Genomic DNA, 13,469 nt, shown 5'->3' with positions numbered 1-13,469 from the left:
GTGTTCATTAGTCGGAACATTGACAATTTAGTTGGGTAATAAAACATCTGCAAGAAAACAACCAAGCTCAGAGGGCACTAAAGACCCCACAAACCTGATGCCTCAAGTAGCAAATTGTCTTGGGCAGCCCCATATTTGCAAATATAGAAATTAACGCTGCTTGCTGTTGGGTTTTTTTGCCAGATTTTTTTCTTCTTTTTGTGCACAGATTAGTATAGATGCTCCCATCAGCCATCAATAAATAAATAAAATAAAATAAATGGTCATTAAACAAACATTTGCAACTGGCATACCTGAGAGATGCCTCGTGAGGTTATTTTACATCCTGAGAATGTTGCAAGAAAAGCATGTGTTTCTCCAGGCTGCAATCAATTTGTATCTTCTTTTTTTTTTTTTCATGGCCTGAAAATTGTGCTAGTGGTGTGCCTTTTCATCTGGAAATATTATTTAGTCTTGGAAAGCAGAGTATCATCTGAGCAAGATGGCCAGGATGACATTTAAGAAACAGAAATTCTAGGTGACAGCGATTTGGTGTCCTAAAATCTAATAAATTCATCTTTCTTTGTCCAGAAGAGTCTTAGAAGCAGACTGTGAAGCTAAATACATTCCAGGTCAGACATAGGTGTCACTTCAATATTTAAAACCAGGGAGAAATTTGAACCTTTCAATGAAACATTAGTCATGTAATAGATCCTAGATTGTCCTCTTAGCAACAAGCATCCTCTTCCTGCAGAATTACGAGGCTTCTGTTGTCTGTCTCTGGATTATTGCAGATAAAAATAATCTTTCGGAGGTACTTTAAAGAAAAAAGAAAAAGAGTTAACCCATGGATTGGAAAGAGACCTTGTGGGTAGGCCTCACCATATGATTCCCAAAACTGTTAGGAATGTCCAGCTGCTTTCAAAAGGTTTTATTTGCTCTCAGTGCTATGTTGAGCTTTGCCTCTTTCATCCTGATCCTCGTGGCCATGGGCAGCCAGAAATGGATGATGGGAAAAATCCTTTGCAAAACTGGCGCTGAGCTGGTCAATGCCACAGACCCTGAGTTAGTCAAATTCATGGGGAAAATTTACTACGGGCTCTTTGGGGGCCACAAAATGCGACAGTGTGGACTTGGGGGTCGCCCTTCCGGATTCAGAAGTAAGTGCCTCTTTTGTTTCCATTTTTCCTGCATTTGCAAATAAACATATTCAAGTGAGGTTCTTTGATTATTAGTGATTATTCAGGTCATTATTTGCCCTAAAATTTTGTTTACCGGAAGTTCTGCTTGGGCTGGGAGTTGGACTAGAAGATCTCCACAGTCCTTTCCAGCTTTGTTATTCTGTATTCTCATCTTCTGAAGTTTGGATTGAAAAAGGAATTTTATTTTTCAATATAATTTGACCAAAGTGGCAACCATGGGAACTAATAAGGTGAAAATGATGTATCTTATTACAGAGAAGATGGCTAATTCACTTGCTGTGTTGACTAAGCAAAGGGACTACTAGAGGGCAACCAAGAGACACAGAAAACATGTCTTTGCTATTGTCTAGTGGTGGTCTATATCTTTGCAGACCAGATTTTGTTAACTGTACTTAAAATTATTATTCCCACCCAAAGAACAGAACACAGCCCTTCACTTATGATGATAATTGGGACCAGAATTTCCATTACTTGGAAAGACAAAGCAGTTGCTAAGTGAGTCATGTCTAGTTTTAAGATATTTTTTGCCATGGTTATTAAGTGAATCACTGCAGTTGTTAAGTAAAATGTGGTCATCAATCAAATCCAGCCTCCCCATTGACTTTGCTTGTTGGAAACCAGCTGGGAAAGTGCAAAGGGCAATTACTTGACCTCAGGAAGTTGCAACCATTGTAAATACATGCCTATTGCCAAACATCCAAAGTTTGATCACATGGCTGTGGGGATGCTGCAATGGTTATAAGCGTCAGGACCAGTCATAATTTTTTTTTTAGTGCTGTTGTAATTTTGAAAAGTTGCTAAATGAACGGTTGCAAATGGAGGACTACCTGTAATACAACTAGAATTGTTAGAGGGAAAGTAGTCCTCTCTGTTATGACAAAGGCCAAAATGTTGCCAGATCTTTTGCATAATTAGATTTAGAGTTCGGTTGCTTGCTGCAGCTGCCACAAAAGCTGATGTAGTCCTAGGGTGCATCAACCTAGGGATAATTTCAAGATCATGTACAGTGTTAGTATTGCTTTATACTGTACTAGTGAGACCACATTTGGAGTACTGCGTCATCGCAAAACTTTTGGTCACCATGATACAAAAAGATGTTGAGACTCTAAAAAGAGTGCAGAGAAGAGCAACAAAGATGATTAGGGGGCTGTAGGATGAATCATATGATGAATGGTTGCAGGAACTGGGTATGTCTAGTCCCGTGATGGCGAACCTATGGCACACGTGCGACAGGTGGCATGCATAGCCATATCGGTGGGCACACATGCTCAGCTCCGGCATGCATGTGCATGCTGGCCATCTGATTTTTGGGCCCACCAGAAGTAGGGAAACAGGCTGTTTCCTGCCTCTGGAGGACCTGGGGGGGGGTGGAGAAGGCCCGTTTTTCCTCTCTCCCCAGCCTCCAGAGCCTTTCTAGGAATCTGGGGAGGGCAAAAATGCCCCCCCGGAGGCCCTCCAGAGGTCAGAAACGGCCTGTTTGCCAACTGGAAGGCCTCTGGGGGTGAGGGGAAGGCCATTTTTGCCCTCCCCAGACTTCTAAAAAGGCTCTGGAGGCTGGGGACAGCAAAAAATGGGCCTACTGTGCCAGGAGCAGGGGTGCGGGGGGGTCGCATGCACATGCATGGGGGCAGGGCACAGAATTATGGGTGTGGGCACACATGCATGCAACATCCCCCCACCCCACCCCACCCCCACTCCTGCCATGCGATGACAAAAAGGTTAGCCATCACTGGTCTAGTCTAACAAAGAGAAGGACTAGGGATGACATGATTGCAGTCTTCCAATTTTTGAGACACTGTCAGAAAGAGGTGGATAACCTATTCTCCAAAGCATCTGAGGGCAAGACAAGAAATAAAGGATATAAGCTTATCAAAGAGAGATCAACCTGGTACTAAGGAGAAATTTCCTGGGAGTGAGAACAATTAATCAATGGAATGACTTGCCTCCAGAAGTGGGTGCTACATCACTGGAGGTTTTCAAGAAGAGACTGGACAACCCTTTGTCCAGCATGGTATAGGATCTCCTGCTTGAGCAAAGGGTTGGAGTAGAAGACCTCTAAGGTCTCTTCCAACACTATTATTTTATGTTCTATGTTCCCTAATACCAAACATGTATGGGTGTGCACATGACTTTAGGCAAAAGTAATACAAATCTGCATTGAATCCAAATGGAAAATCTGACAATATCTGCTCCATTTTCTGTAATATTGTTTATTTATGGGATCTGCTTACCTCCCCAATCTTTCTGGAGTTTGCTTTTTCCTCCCTTGTCAGTGTTTCCACACCTGGTGAAAAAGGTGAACGCGATGCTCCATGTGACAGTTATCTTCTCCCTGTCGGTGGCATTTTTCTTTGCTCTGGTCAGCTGCGGATTCTGCTTCTTGAACCTCCTAAAAGTCCCTTTTCGGGCCATTCAAGGACCAGCAGGAGTAGCTTTGTGGAACTTGGTGGCAGGTATAATGAACTTTTCTTTCTTCACACCAACAATCTTGAAATTTTGGGAAGATGTAATGTTAGAGTCTGAGATCTCCTTCCACAGTTCACAAATTCTGATCATCAGGGCTGTCCACCAGGTGTGGTCAGAAAAAGGCAGCCACAACACTGTAATTGGAACATCACTTGTTTATATGTATATCAATCACACTGCTATGCTGCCATCTTGACATTTTCTGATCATATCCTTCAAATATCTCTCCTAACCATGCAGATCTCATTATTTAAGGGTGAATTTCAGCCACCCCTTTTTCTCCCATCTCACCCTTTTCTAGTTTGTATATCTTGATATTAGAAACATTGCCCACAAAAAGATAATTTTTTTGTTGTAATTTTCCAAACCTAGCCTAATAAAAATATCACTGAGTTTGGTTTGAGGACTTTAATAATGAATACTTTGGTGAACAAATGCAGGTCCACTAGAAGCTTCTCTCATTGTAAACTATATATTTATAAACTATGCTAACCATGGATTTAAGTCTACCTTTTTAAGTGTAAACATACTTTTGCAGATTTTAGGGCTTTCATTGTAAATGGCTGGGAGGTTGGGTGTTGCAAAAATGCTACTAAAGTAAAATATGAACTGCTGAAAAATAATCACAAAGTATTTGATGTGGTGATACTGGATCTTCAGTAAAACCCACATGATGCAATTCACAAGATAACATCAGTTTCTAAAGTGTAATTTGAGTTGGTGAACTGCAAACTTCAACAGTTATAACATATTAAAACATTTTATGCTGATAAGTGATAAATGGAATATAATTTGATTACATGTGCCCTTTGAAATTACAGAGTCCGCTAATCAATGGTCTAGGAGGTACGTAAAAAGATAAAGACAATCTTGAGTCATGCTGAACTTCTGATGGATTCATGGTTATCTCTGTTCCTGTTCTTTTCTTGACCACAGCATAATCTTTGAAAAAAATTAACTAAAGCTAAAACATTTTATTAAAGTTTCTTTAATTTTCCAAATATTTTTCAATTATATATTTTAATTTTAAATGGAACCTAAAACCTAGGAAGTCTTAACAAGACCCAGTTCCATGCAGCTTTGGGAGGATCAGCTAAGCTTAGTATAATGCTTTACTGCAATCAAAAAGCCCAGCTCCATTCAGCTTTTTTAGAGTGATATGGAACTGGTTTGTTTTTCAATGAGGGCAACTGGATTTGCTTAACAGCCATAGTGACTTCCTTAACAATCATGGCAAAAAGGTCATAAAATCAGATGTGACTTTTTTTTTTTTTTGCTTTAATTTATATGCCGCCCTTCTCCGGAGACTCAGGGTGGCTTACAATGCGTTAAGCAATAGCCTTCATACTTTTGTATATTTATACAAAGTCAGCTTATTGCCCCCACAATCTAGGTCCTCATTTTACCTACCTTTGAAAGGATGGAAGCCTGAGTCAACCTTGAGCCTGGTGAGATTTGAACTTGCAGTAATTGCAAGCAGCAGATGTTAATAACAGTGCTTTAGTCCACTGTACTACCAAGGCTCTTTGTTTAATGACTGCATTGCTTAGCAATGGAAATTTTGATCCCAATTGTACATACCGGATTTCCCCAAAAATAAGACCTATCCCCAAAATAACCCTAGCATTATTTTTCATGCTGCTTGCAATATAAGCCCTACCCCCAAAATAAGCCCTAGTTCAGAGCCTCATCAACGAGGGGTAGGTGTAGCTAGCAAAGGAGGTGGAGAGCGCACGTGTGGGGGCTGATGGTGTCCAGAAGCAGCTGCAGCCCACACAGCGCAGTCCTTTCAAGCAGCAGGCAGAGACAGAGGCACAGGGGGGAGACACGTGATCCATCCCACTGTCTGTCTTTGCTTGCAGAGTGTGCAGAGGAGCTGGAGGACAAGGTTGGATTGTGGAGGCTGAGAGCACAGGGGAGGAGCCATGGCATGGTTCCATCCCCACCCCACCACTTGCCTCACCTCACAGCGGTGGCACCGGCAGAGGCGCAGGTGGAGGCACATGATCTGGCCTGCCAGATGTGCTGTGTAGCCACCCACCCACTCTGTCCATCTTTGCCCGTGGCTGCGATGGGGCAGGCAGACACACAGCATGTCCGTATTGCATGCCTCCCCCATTCCCATGTGCCTTTGCCTCCGCCTGTTGTTGGTGCCGCCACAGTGAGGCTAGGCAAAGCAGGCAGTGGGGAAGGGGCAGGGGCACACCATGGTCCCTTCATGCTCAGCTCCCACTGTCCAGTCTGATCCTCCAGCTCTACCACACTCTCTGCAAAGACAGATGGTGGGATGGCAGCTGGGAATGATGGGGCTTTTCAACCTTCACCTCAGAAGCAAAGGGAAAGAGAAGGATGGAAAGCAGTGGTGGGTTGCCCCCGGTTCAGACTGGTTTGCAAGAACCAGTAGTAAAACCAGTGGGAGGCCCCGCCCACTGCCCCGGATGTTGTCATCAGCTATCCCATTGTGAACTAGTAGTAAAGGTAAGTAGAACCCACCCCTGATGAGAAGGGAGAATGGTCGCTAGAGGGCTGTCTCTAGATCACTGCTCCTGGCTTGCTTGAGGGAACCTGGCATGGAAGGAAGGGTCTGTTTCTTGCAGATTGGTCTGGAGCCTCCCATCCCCTTTGAACCTGGCCTCCCTCCTTGGAGGGAGATGAAGGGCTAGGCTGGGCTGAAGCAGAGGAAAAAGAGGGGTTGAGAAGCCAAGCGACTAAGGATGAGGGGATCGCCCACATCTCCACAAGACCTCTCAGGAGACATGGTGTGCAAATGTAAAAGCCACCCCTTCCAAGTCAGCAGCAGCAACTGAATCAAAAGAAAGCACCATGAGTTTGGGTGCCCTTCCCATTTGTTCCTCTTTTTCAAGAAGTGTTTCAATATGGTAGCAGTTTGGTATTATTCAGGTCACTTCCTGGGCAATACAGTAGCAGCTGCGCCTCCTCCCTTCCAAAACACGTTGGGATGTGATCTGAATTAGACCTGGCTTGACCTACTACTGGTATTGAAATGCTTCCCAGCTCTTTCCCAAAATGTGTTTGCAGCACCTGCTGGACATAGAGTGGGTGGACCCATGCCTCTGCCTGCTGCTGGTGCCACCCAAGTGGTCCCAGTTGCTGCAAGCGAGCGCATCAAAAATGAAAAGTGGGACTCGCCCATTGCACTTTGCACAGCTGAAGGCAGCAAAATGTAGAGAAGAGCCACCATCCCTTTAGGAAAGAGCTGGCAGGTGTTTCAATAGCATGTCAAGCGAGGTCTAATTCAGATCACATCCCAGCATGTTTTGGAAGGGAGAAGGCACAACTGCTATTGCCCTTGCTGGGGTTTGCACGGTGGTGGTGAGAGACTGCAGGATTTATTTTTATCTCCCTTCCAGAACATGACATCTGAATAAGACCTGCTATTGAAATGCCTCCAGGCTCTTTCCCGAAGGGAGGGTGACTCTTCTCTATGTTTTCCCATCTTCTGCAGTGCAAGGAGTGGCAGATGAATCCCACTTTTTGCTTTTGATGTGCTTGCCACTTGCTTGCAGCAACTGGCACAAGTGACTGCCTGTGCTGCTGCTGGCCCCTTGGGGGCTCTTCACCCTCCTGGCAGTGCTGCTCTCGGCTGCCTTGCTGGGCTGTTCCTGCCTGGTTGGGGTGAGTTGGCCCATATCTATGACCTCTGGAGCACTCCCCAGCACTGCCAGCCTGCCAGGGCCCCTTCAACAGTGGCCACCGGTGGAGCCATACCACCTCACTAGCCACTGCCTTCGGGCTGCTGAGTGCAACCTGCACGTCTACTTGGTGCTGCAGGTGCTGGGCTACAGACTGAGCCTGGCGCTCTTTGAGCCCTGGCCTGGTGGGTGCTGCAGTTCTCGGGCCAGCTGTGCAAGGCAGCGCAGGCAGCACAGTTGCACTGGTGGCAGGGGGCACTCTGGTGGTCGTACTGTAGATGGACTGACTTGCCTTGCGCCAGGCAGGAGCAGGACAACAGGGCAGCTGGGAACATTGTTTCCAGGAGGGTGAAGAGCCCCAAAAGGCCAGCAGCAGCACAGGCAGCCGCTCAGTGGCCAGCAGCCAAGAAGTGTCCCAGCAGCAGCAGACGCAGCAGGCAGGGTGGGTGGAGGCCAGGGCATGCCAAAAGCCTGGCCCATTGTGGCCATAGGCAAGCAGACAGTGGGACAGAGAGGGTGGGATCAGCAGTAGCAGTGCTCCCACTTCCATCAGCCCTCATACTCTCCTCCTCTACATGAAAAAAAATAAGACCCCCCCCAAATAAGCCCTAATGCCTCTTTTGGAGGCAAAAATATATATGACCAGGTCTTATTTTTTGGGAAAACATGAGTACATGAGCTGCGGTGGCACAGAGGTTAGAATGCAGTACTGCAGGCTACTTCTGCTGATCACCGGCTGCCAGCAGTTTGGCAGATCAAATCTCACCAGGCTCAAGGTTGACTCAGCCTTCCATCCTTCCGAGGTGGGTAAAATGAGGACCCAGATTGTTGGGGGCGATATGCTGACTGCTCTCTAAACTGTTTAGAGAGGGCTATAAAGCACTGTGAAGTGGTATATAAATCTACGTGCTATTGCTATTGCTACATTGTACATTAAGGACTATCTGTAAGGAAAATAGAAACAATTTACAGGTCAATATCTGCAGCTATGGTACAACCGGTTGGTTTGTGCCTCTCCAGTGAGATAAATTCTGTGAGTTTCATGTCTTTTTGGAAGGAAATCTTTGTGCCACTGGAGATATTTGCAAGGCTTTTGGGGGGGGGGTATTAAAAGCAAAATCAACCTCTGGCCCCAGACATTTATGACCATTGAACCCCTTCGGCTCAAAAGGGATAGTTTAATTTCTCCAAAATCCAAGGGAAAAATGAAAAGCCCAACTCTGCTTATGGGATGAGGGGTCCTCTTTCACTTTGCATCAGCATCTTGCTCTCTGTAGCTTTGGCATCTCTTAAAAGGTTAGATGCAATCTTTGGCTGGTTCAACAACTCAAACATGAACAACTCTAGGATCAGCTTAGAAATGAGAGTCATCTGCTCTGTAGGGCATGTGCATAAATGATTTTTTTTTTTTTTTACATTTATTTCTAGGTGGATGTACTGTGTTGGCTGTGACTGCTTTTGTGGCAGCTGTTAAATTGCATCGGCTTACAGAAAGAATCACCAATTTTCGAGAAAACAGCTTCCAGTTTCTCATCCTGGAAGAAGAGTACATGCCTTCTTTCTGGCTTTGTGTAGCAAGTGCAACAATCCATGGGCTGAATTTGATCATTGTTGCCCTCAGCACAATTCGCTTCCCAACTCTGAAAACAAAGACAGAAGAAGCAAATGTTACAGCAGAAGATATTATGTACTAAGTTCTTTGTTTGCCATTTGCCTCTTCTGAACTTCCATGATCCTTTGATCATCTGCATACTTTAAAGCCACTGACATCAAGTAGAGTTTCTGGGTCTTAAAGGGGGAAAATTAGTATTACAAACAGGTTGATTTCAGCAAATGCTGATGTCCATTGATTGCTGTGTCCATACTCTGGAAGAGGATTGTGTCTCCCTCACAGTGTTCAAAATTTTAGGAGCCCTCCACCTTTTCCTGCTGGTTATAAGGTGTCATCCATAGATCTTCCAAAAGAGAAGTTTACATTACCTTTGCCCCAACATTGTATATTGGAAAATGGATTCCTTTGCTTCATGAAAACTAATTCAGTATATCATTAGCCTTTGTTCAGTACCACAGAAGCTAAAGAGGTCTGTATCACTGTTTCTTTAAAGGTGAGGAACTAAAGGAGAACTTTTCCTCCTGCCACATGATTATTTTTGAAGTGTATTAATTCATACTCCTGTTTTACTCTTGGCAAGATACCATAAGCCTTTGCTAAAGAATTAAAAATACATTGCCTTTTTTGAGGAGCAACAAAAAATTAGATGAAAACTAATTTCCTATTACAGTTTTTGACTCTCTCTTGGGTGACCTAAGGTATTTGCTTTCCCAGACAAGCATCACAAAAACTTTGGCCTAACATGCATAGCTGAGATTACAAGAAGTACACTAGTGTTTTGTTGGAAAACTTGTCAGATGGCATTCCCTATCCTATTGTGCAAGGAAATGGAATCATGGAACTATTGAGAGCTGTCAAGTCATGGGACTCCATGGGAATTTGTGGATTGAAGGTCCAAATCTTCAAAATGGAAAGTGTGGCATTGTGGTCCAAGTCTTGCTTCCATCTTACAGATTTTGACCACCTCTCAAATGCTGCTGTTGAGTTATTTCAATGATGTCATCTATAAGGCACTAAACATTTCATCCTTCTCTTCAGAATGAAAGGAAAATGGTGCTGATGAGCCTGTGGCACAAATCACTTCCTCTATGTCTCCTTTTATTTTTATTCATTTATTATTGTATCCAATTTTATTTTGCATCACTAGCTCATTTTTACTATTTTTACTGAGCCTTGAAGATAATTACCCAGTCACAATATCCTTAGCATTTTGGAATTTAACTCAAACTTCTCAGATAAATGGAATGCCAGAAAGGAAAAACCATAATACAAAAAAGTCTAAGTTCTTGGTCTGTGCCTATCAAAGCCACCTAAAACTGACAAATATACGCCAGATGAGATATGCATAAATAAAACTAGTGACAAAACAAAAGTGATTGCTATTTCTCTCCTGAATGATTTATTGTGGAAAGAACTATGGACTAGGACTATGTATGTCCAAAGGAAAAGCCTCAGTCTTCAGATTCTGCAAACTTCAATGGATGAGGCGGGGAAATACTTTAATTAAGGCACTACCTTGAATAATTCTGAACTGGGAAATTAGATATTTGTAAGTAACATATTCAGATGGTGCAATTTGTCTGTACCTGCAGGTATCAGAATTGTGCAAGCCATAGTTTTCTCTGTCATGCTCTTTGGAAGTGGTCTTTGAAGCAGCAAGACAGGAAGATGCTTTTGAACTTCATTCAAAAGATTCCTGAGAATACAATGGATAATCAAGAAAATAAATAAATGGATTATCAAACAAACCAACTTAAGACAAAAAATGACCAGGCTCAAATGATTCTATTTAGGAGACCTTATGTGAAAACCTACCGTAGTTTCTGGGAAAAGTGAAAGGAAAGAGAATACAACATCCAGCAGCAACTATGGATGTATCATTGAAAGATCTGAAAGACCAGGTTGCAGAAAGTCCAACCAGGTTAGAGAGTGTCCTGGAAAAGATCTATCTAAGTGGTCCCTAAGAGTTGACACCAATTTGATGGCACATAATCAAATAACAACATTCTCACTGAGGCATTCTGCTGCCCAAAGTGTGAGAATGACAAAGCTGCTGTTACCATTGATTGTACTGGGAGACTGTAGTTTTAAGGAAATGAAGAGAATCCAGGAGCCACAAGACTGAGATTGGCAGGTATTCCAGTCCCTCATCAAATTATAACATTTAATTTAACATATAACAAATCACGAAACAAAGCTGTGCTGTAATGAAAAAAGAAGAGAAGACAATATAACATTCTGTCTTGAGAGAGGTTGAGAGGTTGATTGAATCTTGTACCCAAAGCATTTGTAATTCTACCAATCCAGACAGTCATTTGTAACTGTGGTTTGGGCTGGACTGGCTGTGATTAGGAACAACCCATCAAAGGGAAGCTCCTCATCTTTCTCAGAACAACATGTGTTAGTTTCTCCAGCTGTAGACCTCTCAAGCCTTCAAGGGGCAACTCTTGATATCTGCTAAAGATCGTGCAGCCAATGAAATGTTGGCATCCCAATCAAATGAAATCTCTTTGTATATGAACATGAACAGGGATAGCTGGTCTTTTGAGACTTATTAATAGAATTGGCAATTTATATGTAATTTATTATAGGTTTGTTGTTTGGAACTCACTGGAATAAATTTCTGGAAGGAACACCAGATGTTTTGCAGTTCTAAGCAAAATCACCAATTGGGAAGAAAAATCACTTCTAAATGCTACTGTAGGAAGGCCCCTCTCCCCAGAATAAAATATTCTCTATTCTTAATTTTAAAAAGAGGCAGAATAGAATATTTCCCCTGAAGGAGAAGAGGAGAAATATCTTAAAAGGCAGAAAGCATCTCCAGTTTTCTTGCTATAGGAAAACAGCCTCAAGCAGAAACCTGAAAAGGCTAGTCTTTAGGAACAGATATTTTGTATCCATTCAGAAAGCTCAGTCAATCTATTCATAAGCAAAGAGCAGCCAGAAACTCCAAATAAGAACACTTTAGGCAAAGAATGGGATGCGATGGCTCAGGGGCTAAGATGCTGAGCTTGTTGATCGAAAGGTTGGCAGTTCAGCGGTTCGAATCCCTAGTGCCGCGTTAACGGGGTGAATTCCCATTACTTGTCCCAGCTTCTGCCAACCTAGCAATTCGAAAGTACGTAAAAAATGCAAGTAGAAAAATAGGGACCACCTTTGGTGGGAAGGTAACAGCGTTCTGTGTGCCTTTGGCGTTTAGTCATGCCGGCAACATGACCCTGGAGACATCTTCGGACAGCGCTGGCTCTTCGGCTTTGAAACGGAGATAAGCACCACCCCCTAGAGTTGGGAATGACTAGCACGTATGTGAGAGGGAAACCTTTACCTTTACCTATAGGCAAAGAGCTGAAGCTGACAAGTTCAGACAAACAAAACACCTAGGACAGTGATGGTTAACCTAGCCGAAAAGCCAGAGCGCCAGAACCTAGAAGAGAGCAGCTTGCCGGTGCACATGTGTGCTGCAGCCAGCTGCTCTTCCGGGTTCCATTGTGTGCATGCGTGCCAGCCAACTGATCTTTTCTGGGTTCTGGTGCGTGCATGTGTGCCAGCTGGCCTGCCGCATGTGCGTGACGGAACCTGGAAGAGCAGCTGGTGACAGTGCATGTGCCCACAGAGAGGGCTCTGTTATGACCCTTTCATGACCCCATAGGAATCTGGCATTACCTATAGTATGAATGAAGAAAACTTGGGGGGGGAAATAAAGGGTATGCAATTAATGAATAGTGTCTCTAGGTCCACATCACAAAATTTCTTTAGTGTAGTGACATTTTTACACCATCAGTTGTTAATATAAAAACTGATATCTCCTCCCTTCTTGTTTCTGCAATTCCATCTGCTCTTTGAATCTGAAATCCTGGGATTTGCAAGCAGTTATCACTCATTGATTCACTTAGCCAAGTTTCTATGAAGCAGAGGGCTGCTGAGTTGGAAAAGTCGGAGTTAATCCTATTTAAAAGGAGCAGTTCATCCATCTTATTTAAAAGTGAGCAAAGATTAGTTAAATGGAGCAAGGGAAGAGAATATTTTTTACCCCATGCTTTCTGACCCTGTGGAGGATTCCAGCTCATTTGCCCCTCTTCCTCCTTCTCTTCTTTTTTCTTTCTTTGTCCTGTGGTGCTGAAAGCAGCTGCTCCCTCAATCAAAATTTCCTCTGCATTTATAAAGACAGGAAGAGCAACAATCCCAGAAATTGTCAAGCATTGTGACAAGCCCTTTATGTTGACTGAGTGATTGAACCTTCCAACTCTATTAATCTGTTAAACCTCCTTGCAGTATTTCCTTGGGTCCCAAGATACTTTCCAAAAAAAGCAACATACTCCATGATAGGATGCGCTTTGAAGCTGCCCTTTGACAGTATTGGAATAAGAGATAAAACCAGTGTCTCTGACTCTCTCTCTCTCTCTCTCTGTAGGTGTGTGTCGCAGGGCCGGGTTAATATTATTTTCATTATTAGATAGGACAGCTAGAGGTTACCTTCTGTCTGACTTTACAGACAAGCTAAAGTTTCGTTGTCAATGTAGGAGCAGATTAAGTTGGTTTGTTTGCTGTAGGCCATTG

General features: G+C 43.4%; 1 protein-coding gene across 1 annotated transcript; it reads left to right on the top strand.

Moving 5' to 3' along the window:
• The first annotated feature begins 603 nt into the window (after positions 1 to 603).
• Positions 604 to 11,550, top strand: CLRN2 (clarin 2). The gene is made up of 3 exons (XM_034401293.3): positions 604 to 1,139; positions 3,455 to 3,634; positions 8,729 to 11,550. Exons 1-3 carry the CDS (start codon positions 887 to 889, stop codon positions 8,992 to 8,994), a joined length of 699 nt encoding a protein of 232 aa, XP_034257184.1. The 5' UTR covers positions 604 to 886; the 3' UTR covers positions 8,995 to 11,550.
• Positions 11,551 to 13,469: the final 1,919 nt, after the last annotated feature.

The sequence above is a fragment of the Pantherophis guttatus genome, chromosome 8, assembly GCF_059756535.1.
Source record: "Pantherophis guttatus breed Tessera chromosome 8, ASM5975653v1, whole genome shotgun sequence".
Taxonomy (NCBI): domain Eukaryota; kingdom Metazoa; phylum Chordata; class Lepidosauria; order Squamata; family Colubridae; genus Pantherophis; species Pantherophis guttatus.
The sequence above is the reverse complement of the archived record's forward strand: the minus strand, read 5'-3'. Positions and strand labels throughout refer to the sequence as shown.